This window comes from Manihot esculenta, chromosome 5, assembly GCF_001659605.2.
Source record: "Manihot esculenta cultivar AM560-2 chromosome 5, M.esculenta_v8, whole genome shotgun sequence".
NCBI lineage: Eukaryota > Viridiplantae > Streptophyta > Magnoliopsida > Malpighiales > Euphorbiaceae > Manihot > Manihot esculenta.
Window position 1 is genome coordinate 14,434,233 of NC_035165.2, and position 27,247 is coordinate 14,461,479.

At 42.4% G+C, this 27,247-nt stretch overlaps 3 protein-coding genes across 4 annotated transcripts; 1 reads left to right on the top strand and 2 right to left on the bottom strand.

Moving 5' to 3' along the window:
* Positions 1-383: 383 nt before the first annotated feature.
* LOC110614774 lies at positions 384-19,326 on the bottom strand. 2 transcript variants are annotated; one of them, XM_021756432.2, is made up of 10 exons: positions 19,012-19,326; positions 18,333-18,428; positions 17,127-17,211; positions 16,815-16,936; positions 16,516-16,540; positions 16,332-16,415; positions 16,199-16,228; positions 16,001-16,106; positions 15,799-15,863; positions 384-610 (listed from the first exon to the last, which is right to left on the bottom strand). In XM_021756432.2, exons 1-9 carry the CDS (start codon positions 19,102-19,104, stop codon positions 15,800-15,802), a joined length of 705 nt encoding a protein of 234 aa, XP_021612124.1. In that variant the 5' UTR covers positions 19,105-19,326; the 3' UTR covers positions 384-610; position 15,799. The 2 variants fall into 2 exon arrangements, with proteins under 2 accessions (XP_021612124.1, XP_021612123.1); XM_021756431.2 differs by having other exon boundaries at positions 384-616; positions 19,012-19,325.
* On the bottom strand, positions 11,757-15,147 carry LOC110615361 (uncharacterized abhydrolase domain-containing protein DDB_G0269086-like). Its single transcript, XM_021757203.1, has 6 exons — positions 15,080-15,147; positions 14,438-14,679; positions 13,669-13,878; positions 12,947-13,569; positions 12,576-12,866; positions 11,757-12,503 (listed from the first exon to the last, which is right to left on the bottom strand). Exons 1-6 carry the CDS (start codon positions 15,145-15,147, stop codon positions 11,757-11,759), a joined length of 2,181 nt encoding a protein of 726 aa, XP_021612895.1.
* A 4,566-nt stretch (positions 19,327-23,892) lies between the features above and the next one.
* LOC110615362 lies at positions 23,893-25,460 on the top strand. Its single transcript, XM_021757204.1, has 3 exons — positions 23,893-24,197; positions 24,303-25,068; positions 25,155-25,460. Exons 1-3 carry the CDS (start codon positions 23,893-23,895, stop codon positions 25,458-25,460), a joined length of 1,377 nt encoding a protein of 458 aa, XP_021612896.1.
* The last annotated feature ends 1,787 nt before the right edge of the window (positions 25,461-27,247 follow it).

Below are 27,247 nucleotides of genomic sequence, written 5' to 3' on the forward strand. Positions count from 1 at the left end.
TATTATTTAATTTTAATTTAAAAATAAAATCTATTAATAAATTTATCAAAAATTATTTTAAAAAAAAATGTTTTTATGGCAAATAGTTAACAAACTAGAATCATGCTCAAAAATATTGGAATTTATATAGAAAATCAATGGATTTATTTTTTTTTTTTTTGAAATAGAAATTGAAGATTGGAATAGTAGAATATGAAATCTAATTTATTCAGATATACTTATCATATACTTAGTACATCGATAACATACATCGAAGGATCTATTCTTTTAACTCATAATCAATGAGCTCTTTTATATTCTTCATTCTAATATTAACTTATGAATCTAAGTAATCTAACCTTCATTCGAACAATTCAAAAATCGAATTTAACTTTTTTTCCCAATTTGAATGGGATGTATCTGAATATTGGATTACTTTTGCTTATGGGATTTCAACAAACTACAAAGTACAAATGAGCAATAGCTCGTTTTGTGTAAATGTAAAGAAGTTGAAACCAATTCCATTTGCAAGCATTTCCTCTGTAAAATGAGATGCCATTTGTTAAAAGCTGCAAATTGCAATGACATCTTCTCCAATCTCAGCGTGATTAAACAAGTTGAAGCAGAATTCCTAATCCTGTTTTCAGGGGAAAAAATGTATCACAGGAGGGATAACAAAGATTTTTTTTTTTTTTTTCTGAAAGAAGAGGAACGAGACTAAATTATATAACATATGAACATATAACATATGAACAAGCACCGGCTAGACATTTCCTTCATTTACTAAGGCTCCATTTGTTTCATGAAATTTTGTTCTTTTACCTTTTTTTTGCATTCAAGAAACCTAGTGATGACCGCTGGATTTTCCCACCCCGGTTTGAGGCCTGGCCCATTATCAAAACCCCTTACTTGAAGGCCCTTAAGCCTCCCAAATTAATCAGATCCAACCCGCTTGGCCCTAAGACCAGACTCCCCCTAAAGCCTCTCAATCGGGCCAGCCCAGTCCTTTAGGCCCTAAGATCAGACCTCCCCTGGGTTTCAGTCCTAATCTCATCAACCGGCCCAGTTCAGAGGAAAAAAGGTAGCCAGCCCATTCGCGTAGTGGGTCCATCTGCATGCGTGCCAGGGGAGAATTAAATGGCCGTTGTGCATGGAGCAGAGATCTAATATTCTCGTACGTCCGTATCCGTATGGCAGAGACAGGTGGCCCAATGGCAGTGAGACCGTTACACGTCATTGACAAACCAGAAAAAAGAATAAAAGGAGAGGAGCACCTTCCTCTCAGACCAAGTTCACTCAACCCTTGTAAAACCCTATTTTTCTAGATCTCAGATCATCAATTGGTGCCGTCTGTGAGAAACAAAGGAGATCTTTTTATTGCCGGAGTTCCACTCTTACAAAATCCACTGAGATCCACAATGGCTAACCATAACGAAAACAACATTGTTAACACCCCTAATGACCTGAGCTCCGCCTAGGAGGGGCAACAGTTCTCTTTCTCCAGCCCCATAACTCCTAACAACCAACCGCCAATCCCCTTCAATCCCTCGCCGAGTTTGGCAGGGAATGTATCCGGAGCCACCTTGTCCAACCAGGACCTCCAAACCATGGCCCTTTAACTACAAAATACGGCTCACTGGCTGGGGCAGATGATGCAGCAGATGGGCCTCAGCACCCCAGTGAATGCGTTGCCTGTGGTAGAAGAGCCTCAAACCGATGAACCCCAGTCTACCTTTAACCACCCCCAAACAAACAGCAGAGAAACCGGAGAAAGGGGGAGAAGAGCCAGGGGAGAAGAAGAACCAGAAGCCAGAGTTCATGGAAGAAGGGTGAGGGAGTTGATAGAGAACGATGAGGCGGAGAGTTACTCAGCCAGAACAACAACAAGAAGGACGGAAGATGAGGAGCAGAAAGAGGAGTATCGTCTGGAGAAGAGGCCCAGACAAGAAGAAGAGAATATAGATCAGAAACTGCAGAAACTGAGAGAACAGCTCCTAGCCGAGTTGGGGGCGAAGGACCATAACCAAGCCCTTTTGCCCACCTCTTCACCTTTCTCGAAATGGGTGCAACAGGAGACCGTCCCCAAGAAGTTTATGATGCCACCCATGGTGGCCTATGACAGAACTGGAAACCCGAGGGAGCACGTCCTCAACTATAAAACCTTCATGGAGCTGCAAACTCTATCAGATGCCTTGATGTGCAAGGTATTCCCCACGACGCTTTCGAGGTCAGCACGAGCATGGTTTAACAGCTTAGAGGCTGGAAGTATCAGAAGTTTCGGATATTTGGCCAGTATCTTCATCAGCCGGTTCATTGCCGGAGTACCAACGGACAGAAAGACGAGCTACTTGGAGACAGTCAGGCAGAGGAGGAACGAATCTTTGAGGGAGTATGTCGCTTGTTTCAATACGGAGGATCTACAAATCCCTGAGCTGGACGAGGGCAGAGCGGTGGAGGCCATGCAGAAGGGAACGACCTCCCCAGAGTTCTTTGGCTCATTGAGCAGAAAACTGCCGACCTCACTGGCAGAGCTGATGAAGAGGGCGGAGAAATACATAAGGCAGGACGATGCCTTAGTAACAAGCAGATTCGCCAAAAAGGCGATGAACAGGGGAAAAGCCTCAGAAGAAAGGAGGCCGGAAAGGCAGGAGAAAAAGCAAGGCAAGAGGCCTGAAGCCTACAGACAATCTTGGGACCGAAGGGACCAGAGGCCGTTCCCCCCTCGGATTCCAGAATAAAGACCGCTCCCCTCGCGAGTTCCAGAGAACCTAACTCCACTCAACGCCTCTAAAGCCGAGGTGCTCATGGCAGTTCAGGACAAGGAGTTCCTCCAGTGGCCCAAGCCTATGAGAGCAGAAGCAAGCCAGCGAGATCCTGACAAATACTGTCAGTATCATCGTACTCACGGCCATGACACCAACAATTGCTACCAGCTGATCAACAAGATAGAGAGGCTCATAAAACGGGACATCTTAGGAACTTTGTGAAAAAACCGGAGGGAGAGAGGCCTCAGCAGAACCCTGCGACAGAACGACCTCGGAGGACGGGAGCAGGACCAGTGAATGATGGTTCCAGTGGAACCATCAACATGATCGTCAGAGGAATTGGAGGTCGGATGAGCCGGAAAGGAAGAAAAAAAGGCCGGGATGGGGAAGGTAGCAATGCTAAAGTCATGAAGGTATCAGAACATTCCCCAATGGTTATTTCTTTCTCCCCAGAAGATGCTCAGGGCGTGCAGATGCCACATGACGACGCCCTGGTTATTGAAGTCGTCATCCACAACTACCGGGTTAGGAAGATCTTAGTGGACGATGGAAGTAAGGTGAATTTATTGCCGTACAGCGTCTTCCAGCAGATGAGAATTCCAGAGGAACAGTTGGTTCGGGACCAGGTGACTCGCGGTTGTTGAAGCCGGTCAAAAATAACCTTTCTGGTTATCAACAATTTACAACTGCAGATAGTGGTGAAAGGATCGAATCCACAGAGAATTGAATACTTATCTATTTTTCCCAACAAGATCAAGAGAATCAACTGAAAGCACAACTGAAAACAAGTATCTGAAAGCAGAATAGAAGTAAAGTGCAATAAAGTAAAAAAGGGGGGGTTTTGAGATTAATTTGACTAACAACTATTGAAAGCAATTAAATCAACAAGTAATTAAAATAAAAGAGGAAATCAATATGAGAAAAGTCCAGTTGAAGAGATGGATCCACTTTGGTTGCTTGGATTGATCATTGAAACTTATGTTCTCTTGATTGATTCAATAGATTAGTTATGGAGGTGGAAAATGCTTCTCACCACCATATCTCTCCTTATGATTAAATCAATTAGGGAACGTCCTCTAATCAATTACTAATTAATAAATTGCCAAGGAACGTCCTTGGGCCTTAGGCATCAAAACAATTGTCAATTGCATGAAAAAAGAGAGAGATCCAATCCTAGCTACTCAAACGCATGAGATGTTGCTAGATCATACAATTCCTTAGTTTTTACACCAAGTGTTCTTAGGTCAGAATATTTACAGCAATTACGGACTAAAAAATATCCCAACTAACAATTAATTAACTTTTCAATCAAGAATCAAGTAGCCAATTTGATCAAAACAACAAATCAATCTTAGATTTAAGCACACAATTGTATGAATATTGAACTAATCAAAGACAAATAGTTATGTTCAGATCTCACAATCCATAAAACAACCTTAGTTTCAACCAATCTTCAACTAGAATTAAGGGTTTCAGCCACTCATGGCTAAACCAAAACAGAAAATTAAAGAAAAGAAGAAGGAGGAGGAACCGGCGGTGGAGGAGAAGGCTTGGGCGGATCGGCAGCCGAACCTTGGAGTGGTGGTGTGATCAAATCTGCTTCTTCTTGTCTTCATAAGGCCTTTAAATATGTCTTGAGAGGCTGCCTAGGGTTTCTTGGGTGTCCATATATCTTTTAGAGGCTGCCCAAAGTGCCCTTGGTCCAATATGTGCCTTCGTGCATGTGTGAAGGCAAAAACGTGGAGCATGTATCAAATTGCAAGGGATGGGCTCTTTGGTCTTTTCATTGCTGCCCAAAGTCTTCAAGATGCTGCCCAAGTGTGTACAAGTCGCTGCCCAAGTTGCCTCTTCACTTCCCTTTGCCGCCCATTCACCATTAAGGAAGGTGAAGCCTCCTTTTTCCAATTGAATTTTGAATGTGCAAGGCATGAAGTGGGAAACATATGATCTTTGGATTTGGCTTCCTTAATAAGCTGGATCTTGAAATCCAAAATCTGAATATGAATCTTGGAGATTTGAATTTCAAAATACTTTCCTCATTTGGCTCTCCATATATGGCAGCTTGAGATATGCCTTCTTGAATAAGGAAAATGCTACTTGGAGATTTGAAATTTGAATTTCAAATTGCCTTGACTGAATATTCTTTCCATATTTACCACTTTCCTTATTTAGAACTTTCCTTATTTAGCTTGACTTGATTTCAACTTGGCAGGCTTACTCCCTTTTGCTCCAAATAAGGCAGTTTTAGGGGGATTTTCTCCAAATTGTCCTTTTTCACCATTTTCTGCAAAATAATGCCAAGAGCACTAAATTAAGCAGAAATCATGTAAATAATCATCAATAATATCAAGATAAAAAGACTAAAATATGCTCTATCACCAGGCCCCAGTCAAAGGGATCGGAGGAGTCCCAGTGCCTGTGGAAGGAAAGGTGAAGCTGGCTCTCACCTTCGGAGAAGCACCCAGAACTCGAACTCACTATGCGGTGTTCTTGGTAGTAAAACTCCCCCTGAGCTACAATGCAATATTGGGAAGACCTATGCTGTTTGACTTTGAGGCTGTGACCAGCATAAGGTACTTGGCCATGAAATTCCCAACAGAAACAGGAGTGGGAGTAGTCAGAGGAATTCAGGAAGAGGCGAGAGCGGTGTACCTGGCCACGATATCAGAGCCGAGCTCGACAAAGGAAAAGTTTGATTCAGAAGTCCTAGAGGTCCGAGACGAGAAAAAAGAGGCCAGAACAGAGCCAGTAGGAAAACTGGAAACTTTTCCCTTATCAGAAGCAGAGACAGATAAAGTCTTCAGTCTTAACGCCGGCCTGACTAGAGAGCAGAAAACTGAAGTAATGGCCCTAATCTGAGGTCATGCGTCAAGCTTCGCCTGGAAGCCGTTTGACATGCCTGGGATAGACCCAGAGGTGATGATCCACAAGTTGAACGTCCTCCCAGAAGCTAGGCTGGTGAAGCAGAAGAAGAGGGTGGTGGGAAGAGAGAAGCAGCAGGCCACCAGGGAAGAAGTGCAAAAGCTAGAAGAGGCAGAGTTTATCAGGGAAGTGATGTACCCCCAATGGCTAGCATATTCTGTATTAGTCAAAAAAGCCAATGGCAAATATAGGATGTGTATAAACTTCACTGACCTGAATCAGGTATGTCCCAGAGATTGTTATCTTCTCCCTGATATTAATAAAATGGTCGACTCCATGGCCGGTTTTGATTATATGTCGTCTTTGGATGCAATGTCCGGTTACCGCCAAATTCCAATGGACAGGTCGGATGAAGAGAAGACCTCGTTTATAACAGAAGATGGAATCTATTGTTACAGGGCCATGCCTTTCGGGCTAAAGAATGCTGGGGCGACATACCAGAGGCTAATGAATAAAATCTTCAAAGATCAGATCGGCAGGAATGTCAAAGTATATGTGGATGATATGGTGGTGAAGAGTCCGACCTTTCAACAACACTTAACAGACTTGAGGGAGGTGTTTGAAGTATTGGAGCAATATAGAATGAGGCTGAACCTGGCTAAATGTGCTTTCTTCATCAGGGGAGGAAAGTTCCTAGAGTACATTGTGAGTGGAAAAGACATCGAGCCCAATCCCGAGAAGGTGAAAGCCATCCTGAATATGCTCGAGCCGACTTGTGTAATGGACGTCCAGAGACTTACTGGAAGAATAGTGGCGCTCAATCGCTTCATGTCAAGATCGGCAGAGAGATGCTTGCCATTTTTTAAGAAATTGAGGAAAGTTTCGAATTTTGAATGGACTGAAGACTGTCGAGAGGCTTTCAAAGAGCTCAAAAGCTATCTTAGCTCGCCTCATGTACTCAGTAGTCCGTTGGAAGGAGAAGAGCTTCTGATCTATTTATCAGCCTCAGAGCAAACTGTCAGTGCCGTGTTGGTAAGAGCGGAAGGAGGAGAGCAGAAGCCTGTTTTCTATGTCAGCAAGGTGCTCAAAGATGCCGAGGTGAGATACCTGAACATTGAAAAAACAGCATATGCTCTGTTGCTGACAGTCAGAAAATTCAGAGTCTACTTAGAAAGCCACCAGGGAGTAGTAATGACATACCAGCCGTTGAAGAAGATTCTCCACAGGCCGGAAACTTCAGGTCGGATGCTCGCTTGGTCCATCGAGATTAGCCCTTACTGCTTAGAATATCAGTCTCGGACCACCATAAAATCTCAAGCCCTGGCTGACTTCATAGCAGAGTGCTCTTTCAACGAAAAACAGGCAAAACCGGGTGAGTCATCTGCATAAGCATGGGAGGGCGAGAGAGAGGGGCGGCCCTCACAAGAGTTCAGCTGGAAGTTGTATGTGGATGGGGCATCCGGGGCTAGGGGCAGCGGGGGTTTCAAAGTCTGTTATGCTCTGCGCCTGGAATTCAAAGCCTCTAACAATGTAGCAGAATATGAAGCCCTGATAAACGGGATGCTAATCACAATGGAGGTGGGGTGACCGATCTCGAAATAAATAGCGACTCACAGCTGGTGATCAATCAGATAATAGAGGTGTATCAAGCAAGAGACCAAACCATGCAGAGCTATTTGGCGAAGGTAAAAGCCATAGAGGCCGAGCTCGTCGAACAGGGGATTATAGTACGATACCAGAGCATTCCCCGGGAGGACAATGAGGAGGCAGACCTGCTTAGCCGATTGTCTCAAGAGGAGCTGAAACAACTCCCTGACGAGGTATACATACAATACATTAGCATACCTGCTTTTGACAAAACGGCCACTGTAATGCAGGTTGAGCAAGGCCAAAGCTGGATGACCCCATACCTGGAATACTTTGAAAAGTGAAAACTCCCTGAAGACAAGGATGAAGCAAAGAAAATAGCTGCTCGAGCTGCCAATTATCAAGCAGTAAGGGGGACCTTATACAGAAGAGGGAAGTCTACTCCATGGCTTCGATGCGTGAGTCCGAGAGAGGCTGCAAAAGTGATGGAAGAAATACACCGAGGAACATGTGGGGCCCATGAGGGAGCAGGGACATTGGCAAACAAAATTTTTAAACAAGGCTACTACTGGCCCACTGTCAAGAAAGAAGCTGAGAAATTCGTCCGAAGATGTGACATATGCCAAAGATTCGCTAATGCCATCAACGTTCCAGCTACACCTCAATCTAGCATATCCAGCCCGTGGCCGTTCTCACAGTGGGGCATAGATATTCTAGGACCTTTTCCTAAGACTTCGGGGCAGAAGAAGTTTGTAGTGGTAGCCGTGGAGTACTTCTCAAAATGGCCAGAGGTAGAGGCAATCCCCACAGTTACAGCCAGAAAGATGATAGACTTTGTCTGGGGCAACATCATATGCAGATTCGAGATACGAAGAGTGCTCATATCAGATAATGGCAAGCAGTTCGACTGCAGAACCTTTAAAGAGTTCACAACGAACATGGGTATATGGCATAAATTCTCCTCGGTGGCCCACCCTCAGACCAACGGTCAAATAGAGGCCACCAATAGAGCTATCCTCCAGGGATTGAAGAAGCGACTGGATGGAGTAAAGGCAAACTGGGCAGAGGAACTCAACAGCATCCTGTAGGCACTCCGAACTACTCCCAGGACGTCCACCAAAGAGACACCTTTTGCACTCGCGTTTGGCACTGAGGCAGTAGCTCCAATCGAGCTACAAGTCCCTACACATCGAGTCCAGTTCAATGACGAGAACGCCATCAGTGATAAACTGAGAAGTAACTTGGATGCCTTGGAAGAAGTCAGGGAGGAAGCCCAAGTCCGTACAGCCGCTTATCAACAAAGAGCGGCTCGTTATTACAATCAAAGGGTCAGGGAAAGAAGCCTGAATGTAGGAGATCTGGTCCTAAGAAATCTGGAAGCTACTGGAAAGAGAGCGGCAGTAGGAAAGCTGGCGCCGACCTGGGAGGGTCCTTTCAAAATAATAAAAGTAGTCAAACCAGGAGTATATCGAATCGAGGACATGCAAGGAAACCCTAAGCCTCATGTTTGGAATATCCAACATTTGAAAAGGTACTTCCCTTAAAATGTTACCAAATGTAAGAGGCTTGATTGTATTTTAAAGCATGGGAATAAAGTAAATGTTGTTATCGTCAAATTTTTTATTTGCCATAACCTACATTGCTTCCATTGAAAGAAACAGAAAAAGAAAAATAAAACAGGCACAAAGGCGCAAGACCTCAGTGAGGTAGGTGACCGGCCTCCCCAAGTGCCCCCGGCACCACAAAACTGGCTAAGATGACGAAGCGACAGTAAGGCCACAGTGCCTGAATCTTGCACAAGACATCAGTGAGGTAGGTGACCGGGCTCTCCAAGTGCTCCCGGCACCACCAAACCGGCTGAGAAGATCAAACGATAGTAAGGTCACAATGCCTGAATCTTGCGCAAGACCTTAGTGAGGTAGGTGATCGGGCTCCCCAAGTGCCCCCGGCACCACAAAACCGGCTGAGATGATGAAGCGACAGTAAGGCCACAGTGTCTGAATCTTGCGCAAGACCTCAGTGAGGTAGGTGACCGGGCTCCCCAAGTGCCCCCGGCACCACCAAACCGGCTGAGAAGACGAAGCGACAGTAAGGCCACAGTGCCTGAATTTTGCGCAAGACCTCAGTGAGGTAGGTGATCGGGCTCCCCAAGTGCCCCCGGCACCACAAAACCGACTGAGATGACGAAGCGACAGTAAGGCCACAATACATGAATCTTGCGCAAGACCTCAGTGAGGTAGATGACCGGGCTCCCCAAGAAACCGACTAAGATGACGAAGCGACAGTAAGGCCACAGTGCATGAATCTTGCACAAGACCTCAGTGAGGTAGGTGACCGGGCTCCCCAAGTGCCCCCAACACCACAAAACCGGCTGAGAAGACGAAGCGACAGTAAGGCCACAGTGCCTGAATCTTGCGCAAGACCTCAGTGAGGTAGGTGACCGGACTCCCCAAGTGCCCCCGGCACCACAAAACCGGCTGAGATGACGAAGTGACAGTAAGGCCACAATGCCTAAATCTTGCGCAAGACCTCAGTGAGGTAGGTGACCGAGCTCCCCAAGCGCCCCCGGCACCACAAAACCGGCTGAGATGACGAAGCAATCTTGCGCAAGACCCCAGTGAGGTAGGGGACCGGGCTTCCCAAGCGCCCCCGACACCACAAAACCGGCTGAGATGACAAAGCGACAATAAGGCCACAGTGCCTGAATCTTGCGCAAGACCTCAGTGAGGTAGGTGACCGGACTCCCCAAGCGCCCCCAGCACCACAAAACCAGCTGAGATGACGAAGCGACAGTAAGTCCACAGTGCCTGAATCTTGCACAAGACCTCAGTGAGGTAAGTGACCGGGCTCCCCAAGTGCCCCCGGTACCACAAAACCGGCTGAGATGACGAAGTGACAGTAAGGCCACAGTGCCTGAATCTTGCACAAGACCTCAGTGAGGTAGGTAACCGGGATCCCCAAGTGCCCTTGGCACCACCAAACCGGCTGAGAAAATCAAGCGACAGTAAGGCCACAGTGCCTGAATCTTGCGCAAGACCTCAGTGAGGTAGGTGACCGGGCTCCCCAAGTGCCCCCGGCACCAAACCGGCTGAGAAGATGAAGCGACAGTAAGGCCACAGTGCCTGAATCTTGCACAAGACCTCAGTGAGGTAGGTGACCGGGCTCCCCAAGTGCCCCCGGCACCACCAAACCGACTGAGAAGACGAAGCGACAACAAGCCCACAGTGCCTGAATATTGCACAAGACCTCAGTGAGGTAGGTGACCGGGCTCCCCAAGTGCCCCCGGCACCACAAAACCGACTGAGATGATGAAGCGACAGTAAGGCCACAGTGCCTGAATCTTGTGCAAGACCTCAGTGAGGTAGGTGACCGGGCTCCCCAACCGCCCCCAGCACCACAAAACCGGCTGAGATGACGAAGCGACAGTAAGGCCACAATGCCTGAATCTTGCACAAGACCTCAGTGAGGTAGGTGACCGGGCTCCCTAAGCGCCTCCGGCACCACAAAACCGGTTGAGATGACGAAGCGACAGTAAAGCCACAGTGCCTGAATCTTGCGCAAGACCTCAGTGAGGTAGGTGACCGGGCTCCCCAAGCGCCCTCGGCACCACCAAACCGGCTGAGATGACGAAGCGACAGTAAGGCCACAGTGCCTGAAGCTTGTGCAAGACCTCAGTGAGGTAGGTGACCGGGCTCCCCAAGTGCCCCCGGCATCACCAAACCGGCTGAGAAGATCAAGCGACAGAAAGACCACAGTGCCTGAATCTTGCGCAAGACCTCAGTGAGGTAGGTGACCGGGCTCCCAAAGTGCCCTCGGCACCACCAAACCGGTTGAGAAGACGAAGCGACAGTAAGGTCATAGAGTCCGAATCTTGCGCAAGACCTCAGTGAGGCAGGTGACCGGGCTCCCCAAAGCGACCCCGGCACCACAAATGGTGAAAACCACAGAGGCCAAAAGTGTCCGACCTAAGACATGCAAATCTGAACTCGAAAAACCAAGCAAGAAAGAGAACCGAGCTCAGGAAGCTCAAGGACCAACTTAATGTTACAAATTCCCTCTAGCCCAAGGAGCAAATCAAAAGCATGGACTGACGAGTAAAACCATAGCCTCGATCCCACTCAACGCAGGACGAAGAGCAAAGCATGGGAGTTAGGCTCGTCACATTAAAAGGTACATGATCTAACTTATTGTTATTATGTAAAGGCTATACGCCCAAGCTTATATTAACGAAGTAATGAAAGAAAAATGAGGATGTCCTTGCAAGAATCATAAAAACTCGTGAGTTGGAAGTTTAGCCAACTGTTAAAAATTAAGCTCAGGGTGGAGACCTAATATGATTGAACCCTGCGGGAGATTAAGTAAATGTGTGGCTTAAAGGTTTTTATCTTCAAGGCAAATCCAGCTTGGAAAAGGCTCACAGATAGGAAAAATAGATTAAGTCTTTGATAGATTAAGCAACTCAGCTCAAATGGGAAAGACAAATAAGAACAAGAAGTAACTCAAACACAAAACACAGGCAAAAGACAGATTTTATTAAAGTAAAAGAAAAATTACAAATACTGTTCAATCCTCTGAGACTACTAGAGGAAAAATTGTTCTTAAAGGACTTACATTCTTGGGAGCATCATTATTTACATCATTATGTACACTACTGCCTACAAAAGGCACAATTTCTCCTCCTTGGGGTCCAGCATCGCTCTCCTCAGGCTCATCTTTCTCCCCCAGCTCGGCATCTTCTTTATGAGACCCAGTTGCAGTGTGAGGAACTCCTTTGGGCAAGGGTTTGTCGTCCTCCCCGTAAAGCATCTCCTCGCCATCGGAGTCTTCCTCAGCAGCTCGAAGTTCAGCTAGCGGGGTGGAAGGGGCATACCTGGCTTCCCTCAAGCCTCGATTGAAATCGGAGACGAACATGCGGAAGCCTTTGTGCCATATTGCATTATTCATCTCGTTAGAGGCTTTAAATTCCGCAAGTCGCTCCTCGCAGGCCTCAGCTATCTTAACCTTCAACTCAGAAGAGTCCTTATAGCTTTGGAGACGAGCTTCACAGGCCTGTTCAATCTCCTTTTTTAGCTCTGTCGACTCCTTGTACTCCCTCAGCCGTTCCTCACACTCCAACTGGACTCTGTCCTCAGCGTGCTTGGCATCCTCGAGCAAGGCTGAACACCTTTTTTTAAGAGTCTCGAATTCCAGGCAGAGATGCTGGTTTTGAAGTCTAGATGCCTCTGCTGCCAGAGCCAGGTCTTTTTCATTATCAGCACGCTTGGTCAGTTCTTGCTCAAGGACCACAACCCGAGCTAGGGCTTCTTCTCTCTAAGCCCGCACGACATCAAAATTTGCCTTCAATGACTCGTGCTGGTGCCGGGCCTCATTCCTTTGGCTCACGGCCTCATCCCTCTCCTTTCGAGCTTCTTCTAAGGAGGACAACTGCTCTAAGGCCTCATCACGACGGACCTCCGCAGCAGCTGCCCTTTTATCAGCCCCCTCCAGAGCCTCCTTGGTATGGGCCAGCTCCTCCCGAAGGGTCTTCAAATGCTCCTGAGCTGCAGCAAGGTAACCCCGGGCATCGCTGGTCGAAGTCAGATTCTCTTCAAGGCGCACCTCCTCGATTCGACGGTCCACTGTGCTCCGAGTGGACTCGTCGCGGGCGTCCACCTTCATAAAGAGGCCCATCAGCTAGCATGGAAAGAAAAATATTAGAATGACAGACAACAGAAGTCAAAAGAAAGAATCCAAAAGTAAGAAGAACAGCTCACCATCAGAAGCATCTCCCTAATTGTGTCTCCGAGCTCCTCCCGAGTCTGAGACCGGAATGCTACTTGCTCTCGTGTAGAACTCGCCAAAAGGCCAGTGAGAGCAAGCAGACGAGGATCCGAAGCTTCTGTGGTCCCGCCAAACATCCGCTCCCGCAAGATCTCTACAACAACGCTCGCTGGAGATTGGTGAGTGATATCCTCCGCGTTCAAAATATCGTTGTCGGGGGCAGATAGTAGAGGCACCACAGAAGTTTTCTCCTTCTCAAGAGGAGGCAGAGCTGGAGCTAGTCTCTTGGAGGTCCGGTACTTCTTAGAAGCAGGAGTCGGGGCAGAAACTTTAGAAGGAGGAGAACGCTTGCTCCCGGCCCCCTTCACAACGCCCTCAGAGACGGCATCATTAACTGGCCCGGACTCCCCCTCCTCGGTAACGGGGGCGACCTCAACAGAAGCCTCCTGGACACTTTCACCAGCGAGGATAATCTCCATCCCCCCTTCAGGAACCCTCTCATCGGTTGTAGAGGTCTCGAGCCTCTCCTCGGAAACATCCCCAAAAGGCAAAGCAAAATCTGCCCTCACCAGTTCGGTGCCTTTAGCCGTCTTGGCAGTAACCTTTGGAGCCTTCTCTGTCCCCGCAATAGAGGTCCGTGGGGACCTGGGGGCTTGAGCAGATTAGGGAGCCGAACTTGACCCGCTACGGCGGGGAGGTCTAGAGGTCCTAACACCTCGGGAGCTTGGCCTAGAAGCTCGAGAAGGAACTTGAGCTGGAGCACCAGGCCGGCCAGCCGACCTGGAGGAAATGACTTCAGCCACCCTCTGGGTAGTCTCTCCCACCGATCGCCCAGCTCGGAGGGCATCTAGAGCAGCGTTCATGCTCTCCCGTGATAGAGTAAAGTTCTTAGGAGCTTTAATCTTCTCCATTTTTGATTGAGAAGCTGCAAAAACATCACATCAACACAAGTTAAGCATCCCTCAAGAAAGGTTAAAAGAGGAGAAACAAAGCAATTAAACAAAATATTATACTCGCGTCCTTGATGTCCCGAAGATTGGACACAAACATACATTTTTCGACATCATATTTCCTTTCAACGGAAATCAGTCGAAGGTACCCGACCTGCTCAGTAAGGCTTAGCTGGGGCAGGTCATTGCAGCCTAAAGGGACATCCTCCCAGGAGAGATCCACCTCCAATGATAGCCCGGAGTCCTTCTTCAGCTCGACCACTGCGAACCCCTCCATCCAGCCTTTTATCGAGTCCTTGTGACCCGTAAAGATAGACAGCCCTCCGCGATGGGCAAAATAATAAAAACTTTGGCTTGCCCTGACTAGCCTAAAGAAAATGGCGAACAGACGCGCTGTGAGTGTGAACCCCCAGCTCAGGCAGATTGACTCAAAGGAACACATGAACAAAACCGAATTTGGGGTTAGCATCCGAGGGGTTATCTCGAAGTATCGGAAGACCTCGATGAAGAAGGGAGAGAAGGGAAAGCTTAAACCGTATTCCCTTTGTTTGGCAAAGAAGACCAAGCTGAGGTCCTTCTGCGGGTCGATTAAACTAGAGGGAGGAGGATCGGGAAGAACAATCCTCTCATTCTGGTAAGAAGCCCGAATGGGAAAAAGGGGAGTATCCAGGTATTCCCTAGAAAAGAAGTTTTTAAGGGTGGATGGAGTGATGCTAGACTCTAGGTTAAGGACATCAGGGAGCTTTGAGCCTTCCATGGAAGAATGAAGAGCGTACCTGGAAAGCAGTTAGAGCAGAAGGACGGAGCAAGCAAAACGCACAGAGAACAGAGGAGAGCAAAAGTTTTGAGAAGACTGAGAGAATTTGAAAATTTGAAACAGCAATGACATGAAGAGGTGTTCTGAGGAAAACTGTCCTTGGGCGGCACGGTCATTATGATTCTTGATATTTACCCCCTCATCATTCGTACAATAACTGATGAGAAGGTAAAGAGGCAATTGATGACCGCTGGATTTCACCACCCCGGTTTGAGGTCTGGCCCATGATCAAAGCCCCTCACTTGAAGGCCCTTAAGCCTCCCAAATGAATCAGATTCAGCCCGCTTGGCCCTAAGACCGGACTCCCCCTAAAGCCTCTCAATCGGGCCGGCCCAGTCCTTTCGGCCCTAAGATCAGACCTCCCCTGGGCTTCAGTCCTAATCTCACCAACCGGCCCAGTCCGAAGGAAAAAATGTAGCCAACCCATTCGCTCAGTGGGTCCATCTGCATGCGTGCCAGGGAGGAATTAAATGGCCGTTGTGCATGGAGCTGAGATATGATATTCTCGTACGTCCGTATCCGTATGGCAGAGACAGGTGGCCCAATGGCAGTGAGGCCGTTACACGTCACTGACAGATCAGGAAAAAGAATAAAAGGAGAGGAGCACCTTCCTCTCAGACCAAGTTCACTCAACCATTGTAAAACCCTATTTTTCTGGATTTCAGATCATCACCTAGCAAATCAATAAATAGAATATCTTCCAGACAAAAAGGAAAAAATGACTAAACCATTTGTGAACTTTGAGAATCTTATAAACACTATTGGACTTTTTATGCATGAATCTTGTAACGCTCTATTTTTTAATATTGCAACTAAATTATGTAAAATAAGTTATTTTCTAAGAAATATTTTCTATATTCAGTTTATTTTCCGTAAAACAAATGGAGCCTAATTTCTATTAGTTTTGTGTTTCAGTACAAAGAACACGGATCATTACTAGATTACATTCTACCCTAAACCCAACTCTAGCTCTTGTTATTACTATGGAATAAGGTTTTGACAATATCATAAGTTGCAATTATAGCTTATTGACCTAGAAAAGTTGTAAGAAAATGACAGAAAAAAGATCAGAATGAACCTCAAGACAATATCACTATGCCAAGGTACACGGCCCCACAAAGAAACAAGAATGATATTAAACCCCTGCAAGGTGAGTTCATAATAAGAATTGTACGACGAAAACTAAAAAATTGCAGATTTTTTTTTCTTTATCAAATAAAAGGGAGGAACTTCAAGAAGAAATCAAATATTTGAAACCATCTTTGTGATAAGATGCTCACCAAATGATGCCCCAGCCCATGCCATTGCATGGGCAAGGGCAAACTTCTGCAAATTTCTCAGCATCACTAGAATGAACTCTACGGGATATCAGATCATCATAGATATCTAGACAATCAAAGATATATCAGCAAGCTCCATATTTCCAGAAAAAAAAATAAGCTGCCAACCAAATTTGATCTGTTGTTATACATGCATACCATAAACTGAAAACAAGCTGTTCATTACACCTGCAATGATAAACAGTGATTACATTACTATAATCATCTTTGAAGAAATTAAAGTGAACTTCGAGGGACAACATGAAGACAAAGATTACAGAATTGCATTTACCAATGAATAGAATAGTGTACTGAAGAATACGAACTTTTGTTGTTTCTTGCAGGACCCAAACCACCCCAAGGAAAACAACAAACCCTGATGGCTCAACATGTAAATACCGTTAAGATAACCAGTGTATATTGCAACTTGCACATACCACAGCACCCAGATTTATTCAGGTTACTGAAAAACATACCAATACAAAGTCCTCGAAGAGTCCACTGTATAAACAATAGATATGATTAAACATCTATAAAACCAAGAACCTTATCTGACTTGCTCTCACAGCACAGAAAATAAATATTTAGAATCACTTTATTGTCTTTGATTGCTTTTTTTCTACCAGTGTATGTCCATCTGGGATTCTTGTGTCTGAGGAACTTGTGAATTCAATTTGCATAAAAACTAAATCTGACATAAATGTTTTCCATATGAATTCTAAATACATTTGGAAGTTAATAAAGCATGAGATTCTAGATGCCTGAAACAACTTACATTTTTAGCCACCAACAGTACAACAAGTAGAGCAGCAACAAAACATCCTGCTGCAATTCTTGATGTAAGAAGATTTGTGGATGCAAGTATTAAAACCATTCCCCAAAAGGAGGAACCGAGATCTGGAGTTGGAAAACAGGAGAATTAACTACCAAGAACCAACAATAGTTCAAGCATAAAGGACTGAATCAGAATCTAAATTTCTAAATCTTATATATGAAATTGCATATCTAGAGAAGCCATAATTGTACTACAGACTCTCCCACCATAAAAATAAAATGACGGTGATGAAGAAAGGAAAAAAGAAGTTACATCCAGCAGGCAAGATCAACCAGTATATGCCACCACGAGTTTGAGTGGTTCCACCTTCATCTGCATGAACCTGAATTCCTTCCACCTGAAGTTGAGACACATCTGAACATGTATTAAATTGGATACAAGGTGTTTCAAAGTTAGATAATCACATAATCATTTCAAAATTTAACTTCTGCTGAATGCACTGCTAGACTTGTCTCTACTGCAAGAGAGAGCTGTGAAATGAAGAACTTGATTCCAGATAAGTGAAGTGTATTTGATACATCAAACAATTTATAATCCTAAACATGGTCATAACAACATATGAAAAAAGTAGGTATAGAAATTAGCAAGGTCTACCAAAAATAGAAATTAGCAAGGTCTACCAAAAAGAGAAAGAAGATTGTCTCTCCTGTTCACTGCTCAGTGCGACCACATTATCAACTTTTCCTAGCAATGGAGCTAGTTGTAATGCCTATTTGGCACTTGGGTTGAAACTGAATCTGCTTTTTTTAGTTTTTCTGAAACAGGCACAATTCTAGATACCACTACTAAATGCAATTTGAAATTGTGTTTCAGCTGTTTTGCACTTTCTATGTAAGCTTCTACTTAGCTTGAGATCAAAATTTGGTTGAAGATGTGCTTTTTAATTACTAAAAATTGGAAAGGACAGAAAACATTGAGCAAAAGATGCAGAAGAATGATAGAACAATATTCTGCAGGAAATATAATAAAGACTTTTAACGCAATTAAGATTCCATATGGTTTGAGATCAATCTGTCAAAGATACCATTTTTCCCCACCAAACTCCATTGCTAACAACTTCTAAGGGATCTTCCTTACACTTGGTGTGAAAAGTAATTCATGGCAGATGCCATCCTTGTCACCCTGTTCCTACTCCCTGTTGTAAAGCCACCGAGTCATTACAAAATCTCTCACAAGTCTTCCACTTAACTAATTTAAGACTATACCAGGGACTGAAGGCACTGCATTGCCTTACATGGTTGAGAACAAAAACCAAGCTATGCACAGATTACACGTCTGTTATCTAATTCATGAATGCTGATAATTTTTATGAGAGAGACTTGTTATTATCAGAAGAGCATTGATAAGAATGGCATTTCAAGAATATTTAGAAACAAGCATAGGTATAGATATACATCAACAACAAGAACTACAAAATTTTGATAAAAAGTACAAGGAGATAGTAAAACAGCTTCTCACATGACCACATGTTAATTTACAAGCAATAGCATGGCTGGCCTCGTGAAGGAATACCGTCACAAGCTTGAATGGTTTCAGAAGTACTGTTCTCCATAACTACAAAGATTAAAAAGATAACTTCATTTGTATTAATTATAGAATAATCCAGGAGAATATGAGAAAAATCTACTTCTCAGTGGAAGAAACTATAACCATATATTAAAATCATATCATTAAAGTCACTAATCTTTGAAGATTGAAGTTCTGGTTCAGAGATTCAGCTTCCACTATCTTCATTGAAACAATTCAGTGGGGAAGGAAGAATAAACAGTGGAACTAGCAGAAACTGAATGCCTTAACAGAAACCCATTTGGAATTTATTCAATAAATGCTACAGATTATAGAAGATTATTTCCAAACACATTGCAATCTAAGAAAGTGAAACTGTAGCAGAGATTTTAGATAAAAGGGGACCACCCCACTTCGAAAAGACGATCATACCCAGATCAAAACTAACATTGCCACTCCACCATAAGTATGAAAAGGCAAAGATCTAACAGCATTCACTTTCACTTCCTCGCATCTAAATCAAATAGGTTTCGCTAGCTTATCAAAATGAAACCCAAGAAAAAAAGTAGGGAAGAAAAGAGAGAGAGAGAGAGAGAGAGAGAGAGAGAGAGAGGGAGAGGGAGAGAGATACCGCAAGAATAACAACTGCGCAGACAGAGACAGTGACAAGAAACACTACTTGCTGATGGTTACAGCAATTCTTCAACTCCCAATTTGGCCTCATATCTCTGTGCTCTGTCTAAAGTTCCGTTATCCCACAAAACCCAGAATCTTAACTTGATCTATTCTTGGTGCTGATGTATATATACATATATATATATATATATTTAAGTCCAGTTGTCCCCCTACATAGAAGGAGGAATGGAGTGGGACTTATTGACTGCTGGAGAATCTCATAAGCTAGAGTTAATTGTTTTGCTTTTCTCCTTCATTTGACTGTTTGTGAGCAGTGACCTCCAAGCTCCAAATCTAGTGGGAAATTTATTATGTTAATGATTCGCTGGAATTAATCAAGTTAATTAAGAATATTTTGATGACAATTTATATTTTTGTAAAACAAATGGTTATTAGTAGTATTGTAAAATAAGATTAATTTTTTTTTAAATAGAAATCAGAAAATTTTGAGAAATAAAATTTAAGATTTTTTAAATTTATTTAAATTCATGTGCCATCAAATCGAGTATTTGAGTGCTGTAAAATAAAATTAATTTAATGAAAAGTATATGAAATAGAAAAATAAAATGAAAGTAACTAGTTTGATATGTTTGGATATTTAGATTTAAAATTAAGAATTTGAATTTAGTTTTAATAAATTATGAATTTTAAATTAGACTAACTATTTATTATGATATTTTTCAAATTCATATTTAAATATAATTCTTTTAATGTTTAATATATATTAATTAAATAGAATATGTATTTTATCAAATATAAATCTGATATTTCAACTTCTCCTGTCTAAACACAAGTAAATAAATTTAAGATTATTTTTTTTAGTTAATTGAATCCATTTATGTATATAATAGTTATTAGGGAAAATATTAAATTAAATAAAATAATAATTTTACTTACGAATAATTAAATTAGCAACCTTCGAATTTTTGTTGCTTCGCATATTCAACCCGATTTTCCTAAATCTAACTCGGATTCATTTTCATGACTCAAACTTATTTAAGTTTCAACTACAATTAAGAAAACAGACATTAATATTGACAGTAAAATATTTATTATATTAAAAAAAATATCTATAAAAATTTTAAATTTTATATTTTTTACCATTATATTTTTAACTTTTTTTTAATAAAAATACTCTATATTAATAATTTTTTTTATATAATTTTACACTCTACTTATATTTTTATTTAAAACACGCGTAAAAAATCAGTTCAGAATAGAAATCTATGCTTCCAGAATAACAAATAAAAATCCTAAATAGAATTATTTCATCTATTTGCATTTATATTACTTACCCTGAATTGGCTTGAAATTTTAATTATAAGATATATATTTTTTTTATTTTTACGTCTATCCTTATGTTTAAATATTATTTTAATTAAAGTATTTTTTTATTTATTAAGAGATTTTTTATACAAAAAAATAAATGAAGAGTATAATTATAAAAATATTGTTAGTATAAAATATTTTTATAAAAAAATTAAGAGTATAATTATAAAAAAATATATAAGTTGAGATTTTTTTGGATATTAACTCTTATATTAATCAAATAAATAGCCATTTTTTCCTTTAGTTCATTTATATTTGGAACATATATTAAAAGCCTAATCCTCTAAAAAATCTAAACCTTTGTTTCTTTTTATAATCAAATTCAGAACTTTCAATTTTAATATAACAATCCGACTTTTCAAAATGTTAAGAAATTGAATCTAAAACTAAGTGAAATGTGCCCCATCCACTTAATAGTCTTTTTAGTATAAATGAGTGTCAAGTAATACTTAATCTTCAATTAAATTGAAAAATTACTTCCTTAATTAATTAAAATATCTCTATATTTATTAATTAGATAATTATCTAGTACATTCTCAAATATAATTTTATACTTTAATTTATAACAAAAGAGTCTTATAATTAGTAAAGTGAAGTTTTTTCATTAATATATTATAATTTAATAATATTTATAAATAAATACTTTTGCCGCTTTGAAAATAAAAAAATTATTATCTTCAGACAGCCCAAGCTTTGCAACGTCAAGCTCAATGTTCTGTAACTTCTCATATGCTTCATTCATTTTCATTTTCATATAGTGAGTGTTGTTTTGAGGATCCTTTACTAGCGTATGCAGCAATTAGGGATGTAAATGGGTAGGGTACCCGCGAAATTGAGAATATTCAAAATCGAACCCAATTATATATAAAATTTTCGAATCCGTCCCAAATCCGACCGGAGAGAAGGTGATATCTGATTGGACGTCAGTGAAGTGGAGGAGAGAGGCCGATTGGGAATTGGGAATTATAGGAAGCGAAGCAGGGAGAGAGGGTAGTGAAAATTAAAAAAAAAATAAATTATGGATCAGGGTTAGGGTTAGGGTTAGTTTTGTTATATACTCATCTGGTTCGGATAATGGATATCCGATAGTCTAATTCCGAACCCTATCCGAATCCGAAACGGATAAAATTTTTCAAATCCGAATCTGCCTAAATTCGTTTTGTAAAAACCCAAATCCGTTTTAATAGGGTTTGGACAGATCGGATACCCGTGAAAATCCGCCCGCCTGAAATCCCTAACAGCAATGTTCTTTTGATTCATTTTCAAACTGCGTTCAGGCTTGAATTTAAACTGCCTCCTGTGATATCATCATTGCTGAAAGTTTATAAAATGGATGTATGTCTTCTCAATATATATTGCACATCACATTCTCTCCATATCCTAATGCTGCATATCCGTAAAAATTTTAATTGGATTGATTTCTTTTCTATTGTATTTTTTATTCAGAGGAATGAATTCAATTTTTTTCAATTTAAAAAATTATTATTTAAAAAAATAAAATTCTTTTCTAATTTTATAAAAATTTATTTAAATTTTTTTCTAATAAAATAAATCATACTAAACAAGAGATTAGAATTGTGTCATGAGTAATTTTTATTTACAGTCACTAAACTATAGAGATGTACTATTATGTCATTAAATTTTATATTCGTTCATAAAAATAATTCATCTTTTAATTTTGTACGGAATCTCTAATGAAAACCCTACTTAGCATGTCTTATATGGCTTTTAATTTTTTTATTAAAAAAATAGAAAGAAGTCCCTCAACTTCAGCCAATGTCTAAATAAGCATATTTTTTTAAAAAATTATCAAATTACCCAAATCTTTTTTATTTAAGACAAAATTAATCCATTTTTCTAGGAAATAAAAAATAATATATTTTTATATTTTTATTAATAAAGATAATAAATTATATTTTAGAAATTAATATTATTTTTAAATACTAAAGTTATTTTTTTAACCAAAATAATAATAATAATAAAAGAATACAAGAACGAGATACCGAAAATATGAACGCAGTAAATTTTGTTGGGTTTGAACATCAATATAGAAAATGAGTTACATATTTTTAGGTTGATGCTATTCTTGCATTTGCATTGCGGAGTTTAAGATGATTTTAAATTTAAGTTTTACTAAAAAATATTTTTAACTAAATTTGTATTGTTGTCATTTTACGAAGATGAAAATTTTAAGTTCTAAACATTTCTGTTTTCGGTCACTGATGTTCTTTTTTTTAATTTTATTAATTATTTATTATAACTCACTACAATAAATTTTAAAGTTAGTATAAAAAAATTTACAGAAATGATGGCCAAATTCCAAACGCTCCAACCTTGGTGAAACATAAGTTAAAAAGATTGGATCTAAGTCCAGGAGAATTCAATGCGCGACTCTAAATCTCATATGGAATCAGGGTCAATATGAATAAACCGGACTGAACATGAATCTGTCCTTAGAATCTTTACTCCGAATACCTATTTTTTCTCATGGTAAAATAGACCCCATAATACTCGGATCGTGTTCAGTGGCGCAAAGGGAATTAAACAATCGCCTGACGAAAGAGAAAAAGGCGTCGTACGTTCATACATACTGTCAACATGATTGTGGCAGAAGGGTAAGGGTACAGGACGACGGTTACATATCACTGAAAGACAAAAGAGAAAGGAATAAAAGGATACACAAGGAAAATAAAAGCCAAACTTACAAAAATATACTCTAAGTCCATATCCATTCTTGGATCTCAAACATCAATTGACACCGTCTGTGGGAACGAAAGAGATCTTTTCATCACCGGAGTTCTTATTTCTATTCACCCACTGAGATCCACATGGTCAATCACGGCAAAAACCATACTGGAATCACCCCAAATGATCTAAGCTTGACTTAAGAAGGTCTGTAGTTCTCATTCTCTAGCCCAACAACCCTAATAAATCAGCTACCCATGTTGCTTAATCCTTCATCAATCTCAACTGGGACCATGCGCCGAACTTCCTCATCTAACCAAGAATTACAAAGCATGGCTCTCCAGTTGCAAAACACTGCCCACTGGCTAAGCCGGCTGTTACAGCAGAGAGGGCTCAGTACCCCGTTGAGCAGACCACCCGTAGCCAAAGGGCTCAATCTAAATGAGCCTCAACCCACATCGAACTATCAAATCCCCCAACAAAGCAGCAGGAGAATAGAAGATGGAGACGGGGAAGCAAGTCGAAGAAACGAGCCAGCAGCCCGAGCAAAAGGCAGGTCGTGAGGGAGCTCATTGAAAATAATGGGGTAGAGAGCTACTCTTTTGAGCCTATAGAAAGGTCAGAAAATAAAGAGCTAAAAAGAAGTTATCGCATGAAAAAGAGGCCTAGAAGGGAAGACACTCACGTAGATTAGAAGTTAGAAAGGTTGAAGGAGCAACTATTGATGGAGCTGGGGGTTCGAGATAACAACAGTCCCCTACTACCAACCTTATCATCATTTGTACAATAGATTTAGTAGGAGACAATATTAATGAAATTCATGATGCCAAATTTGGCAACCTATGACGGGACGGGAAACCCCCAAGAGCATATCTTGAACTATAAGACATTTATGGAGTTACAGACTCATTCGGACGCCTTGATGTACAAGGTCTTTCCGATCACCCTAACAGGACCAGTTCAGGTGTGGTTCAATAGCCTAGAGTCGAGGAGCATCAGGAATTTTATAGACTTGGCCAACGTATTTATTAGCAGATTCATTGATGGGGTTCCTGTGGAGAGAAAGGCGAGCTACTTAGAGACCGTCAGACAAAGAAGGAATGAATCCCTGAGAGAATATATTGCTAGGTTTAACTCAAAAGCTTTGTAGATACCCAAGCTGGATAAGGGAGGGGTAGTTAAGGCCATGTAGAAAGGCACAACCTCTCTGGAATTCTTTGGGTCGCTGTGCAGAAAGCCACCCACCACCTTATCAGAGTTAATGAAAAGAGCTAAAAAGTACATAAGGCAGTATGACGCCTTAACAACCAGTAGGTTTGCCCAGGATGACAGAGACAGAGGAAGGGCATGGGATGACAGAAGGCAAGATAAGCTGGAGAGAAGGCAGGACCGGGGCCCCGAGGCACTGAACAAGCACCGATGGGAAAGAAAGGAGCAGAGACCTTATCAGCCCCGATTCCCTGCCGAAGTCACTCCTCTAAATGTGTCTAGAGACAAGGTGCTCATAACAGTCCAGGATAAAGATTTCGTGCAATGGCCTAAGCCCATGAGAGCGGAGGCAAGCAAAAGGGATCCGGACAAATACTGCCAGTACCATAGAACACATGACCATGAAATGAATGACTACTATCAACTAATAAATGAGATAGAGAGGCTGATTAAGAGAGGCCATCTCAGAAATTTTGTGAAGAATCTTGAAGAGCAAAGACCGCAGCAAGGAACAACTAGGGAAAGGCTTAGGAGGCAGATTGGAGCACCAATAAATGACGGCTCCAATAGAACAATTAATATGATTGTAGGAGAGATTGGAGGCCATATGAGCCGATGGGGGAAGAAGAGAAGAAGAAATGAAAATGAAAGCAGCGTAGAGGTGATGCAAGTTGCTGAGCACACCCCAATGGCTATCTCCTTCTCCTCAGAAGATGCGCAGGGGGTACAAATGCCCCATGACGATGCCCTAGTCATCGAGGCAGTTATCCACAACTTCAGGGTTCGCAAGGTGCTAGTTGATGATGGCAGCAAGGCGAACCTGTTGCCCTTCCGAGTCTTCTAATAGATGAAAATACCTAAAGAACAGCTCGTCAGAGACCAAGCCCCAGTCAAAGGGAAAGGAGGCACCCCGATAGCAGTGGAAGGCAAGGTGAAAGTGGCCCTCACCCTAGGAGATCCACCCATGTCACAGACTCACTATGTAGTGTTCATGGTGATGAAGTTACTCTTGAGCTACAATGCAATTCTGGGAAGGCCGATGCTGATGATTTTGAAGTCGTGACAAGAATTCAGTACTTGACCATGAAGTTCCCAACTGATGCGGGCGTCGGAGTTGTTCGAGGAAGACAGGAAGAAGTCAAAGTTGCATACCTGGCTATAGTAGAGGAACAGTGTGTATAGTCAGAGGAAATGAACCTTGAAGTTATGGAGGTTAGAGATGAGAAAAAGGAGGCTAAGACTGAACCTGTTGACAAGCTGGAGACCTTCCCACTGTCCGGAGAATAAAGCGACAAGGTCTTTAGCATCAACTTGGGCCTAGAAGAAAGCCAAAAAGAAGCTGCAATAGCCTTAATCCGGGGGCATGCCTCAAGCTTTGCACGAAAACCCTCAAATATGCCGAGGATCAAGTCTGAGGTGATGACCCACAAGCTGAACATCTTCCCTGATGCCAAGCCCGTGAAACAAAAGAAAAGAGTCTTCAATAAAGAGAAACAACAGGCCACAAGAGAGGAAGTTGAGAAATCATCACTAGTAGCTCGAAGGCCTTGGTTGTAGCCTGAAGGAAACATGCGGAAGGCCTCCCTATATATCCTCTCCCTCAGCTTCGTGGAGTCCTTGTAGTCCTGCAACCCTGGCATCCCTCAGCAAGGAAGCACACCTCTCCTTTAGGGCAGAAATCTCTTGGTGGAGTTGCTCCTGCTGAAGTCGAGACTCCTCCGCCCCTAAAGTCATGCCTTTTAGGTCATCGATATACTTGTTAAGCTCCTGCTGAAGGGCAGTAGCATGAGCCAGAGCCTCGTCATGTTGAGCCCAAGCCTCATCACGTTGACGGTGAGTCTCCTTCAGAGCAGACAAGTGTGCGAGGGCTTCATTTCTTTGAGATTCTATTGTAGAAGCCCACTGAGATGACCTGGCAACCTCCTTTTGTAGCTCCCTGAGTTGCTTAGTGAGGTCTTCAATTTGCCCTTTGAACTCGATGATATGCCCATGAGCCTCACCTGTAGCAATCAGATTTTCATCCCGGCATGCCCCCTCATTACGTCGGTCCATTGAGCTCTGGGGAGATCGATTTCGGGCATTGATCTCCATGAACATGTCAAAGGATTGGCACAGAAAAGAAGAAATAAAGTTAGAAAAACCAGAAACTCAAAAATACTTCTTGCCATAAACTCAAAAACACTATCAAGAAGGACAAATAACTTACCATGAGGAACATCTCCCTCAGACCGTCCCCAAGGGCCTCCATAGAGCGCGAGCTGAAGGTTGCCTACTATTTGGTGGCGCAAGCCAGATGGCTAATAAGGACCAGAAAGCGGGGGTCAGAACCATCTGGGACCCCCCAAACATCCTACCACATAGCATCTCAGCTATGGAGGCTGGTGTCGATTCAATAGTCACCTCAGCAGTATTCAATAGCTCATTTTTCAGGGTAGAAGACAAGTTCTCCGCTACCTTTTTCCCCTTATCAACGAGAGGAGAAGGGGCTACCCTAGAGGGTTCTGAAGTCTTAGTGCGTTTAGTAGCCCTACCCTTGATGGCAATGGCGCCCACAGCTCTGATGGGATGGACGTCCAAGAGAGTAGACCTGGTGTCCTCTTCCTAGCTGTTCTTCACTGACTCGCAGACTAGGATAGGCTCCTTGGGAACCTCCTTTCGAGCAGGGGGAGCCTCAGAAGAAATCAGTGCCTTGGGAGGGACCAATGTCCTGGAGGCCGAAGAATGAGGACTCCCTGACACTAGCACCAAAGCCAATGAGGGTATGGGAGCGCGACCAAAGGGGCGAGCTGATGATACGGGAGTTGCAGCCTGAAAAACCTCCCGGGTCATATCAGCGACAGACTTGATGGCCTTGAAAGCGCCAAAGTCTCCTTCATGCTCTCCCTAGATAGGGTGAAGTTCTTAGAGAGCTTAATAATATCCATTGGTACGTCGCAAGCTGAAAAGGAAAGATCAGTTCAATTAGAGCT

Excerpts from the sequence above, each read along its gene's own strand:
- LOC110615361 (XM_021757203.1), bottom strand. The coding sequence starts at position 15,147 with ATGGGTTGGCTACATTTTTTCCTTCGGACTGGGCCGGTTGGTGAGATT. Across the intron at positions 14,680-15,079 it reads AGGACTGAAGCCCAGGGGAG|GTACGCTCTTCATTCTTCCA; the intron begins GTCTGATCTTAG and ends ACTGCTTTCCAG. Across the intron at positions 13,879-14,437 it reads TGCCAAACAAAGGGAATACG|CTTCTCAATCAAAAATGGAG; the intron begins GTTTAAGCTTTC and ends ATGTTTTTGCAG.
- LOC110614774 (XM_021756432.2), bottom strand. The coding sequence starts at position 19,104 with ATGAGGCCAAATTGGGAGTTGAAGAATTGCTGTAACCATCAGCAAGTA. Across the intron at positions 17,212-18,332 it reads GTAAATTAACATGTGGTCAT|GTGGAAGGAATTCAGGTTCA; the intron begins GTGAGAAGCTGT and ends TCTCAACTTCAG. Across the intron at positions 16,937-17,126 it reads GTTGATCTTGCCTGCTGGAT|ATCTCGGTTCCTCCTTTTGG; the intron begins GTAACTTCTTTT and ends TTCCAACTCCAG.
- LOC110615362 (XM_021757204.1), top strand. The coding sequence starts at position 23,893 with ATGCCAAATTTGGCAACCTATGACGGGACGGGAAACCCCCAAGAGCAT. Across the intron at positions 24,198-24,302 it reads CTGAGAGAATATATTGCTAG|AAAGCCACCCACCACCTTAT; the intron begins GTTTAACTCAAA and ends GTCGCTGTGCAG. Across the intron at positions 25,069-25,154 it reads ACAACTTCAGGGTTCGCAAG|AGACCAAGCCCCAGTCAAAG; the intron begins GTGCTAGTTGAT and ends ACAGCTCGTCAG.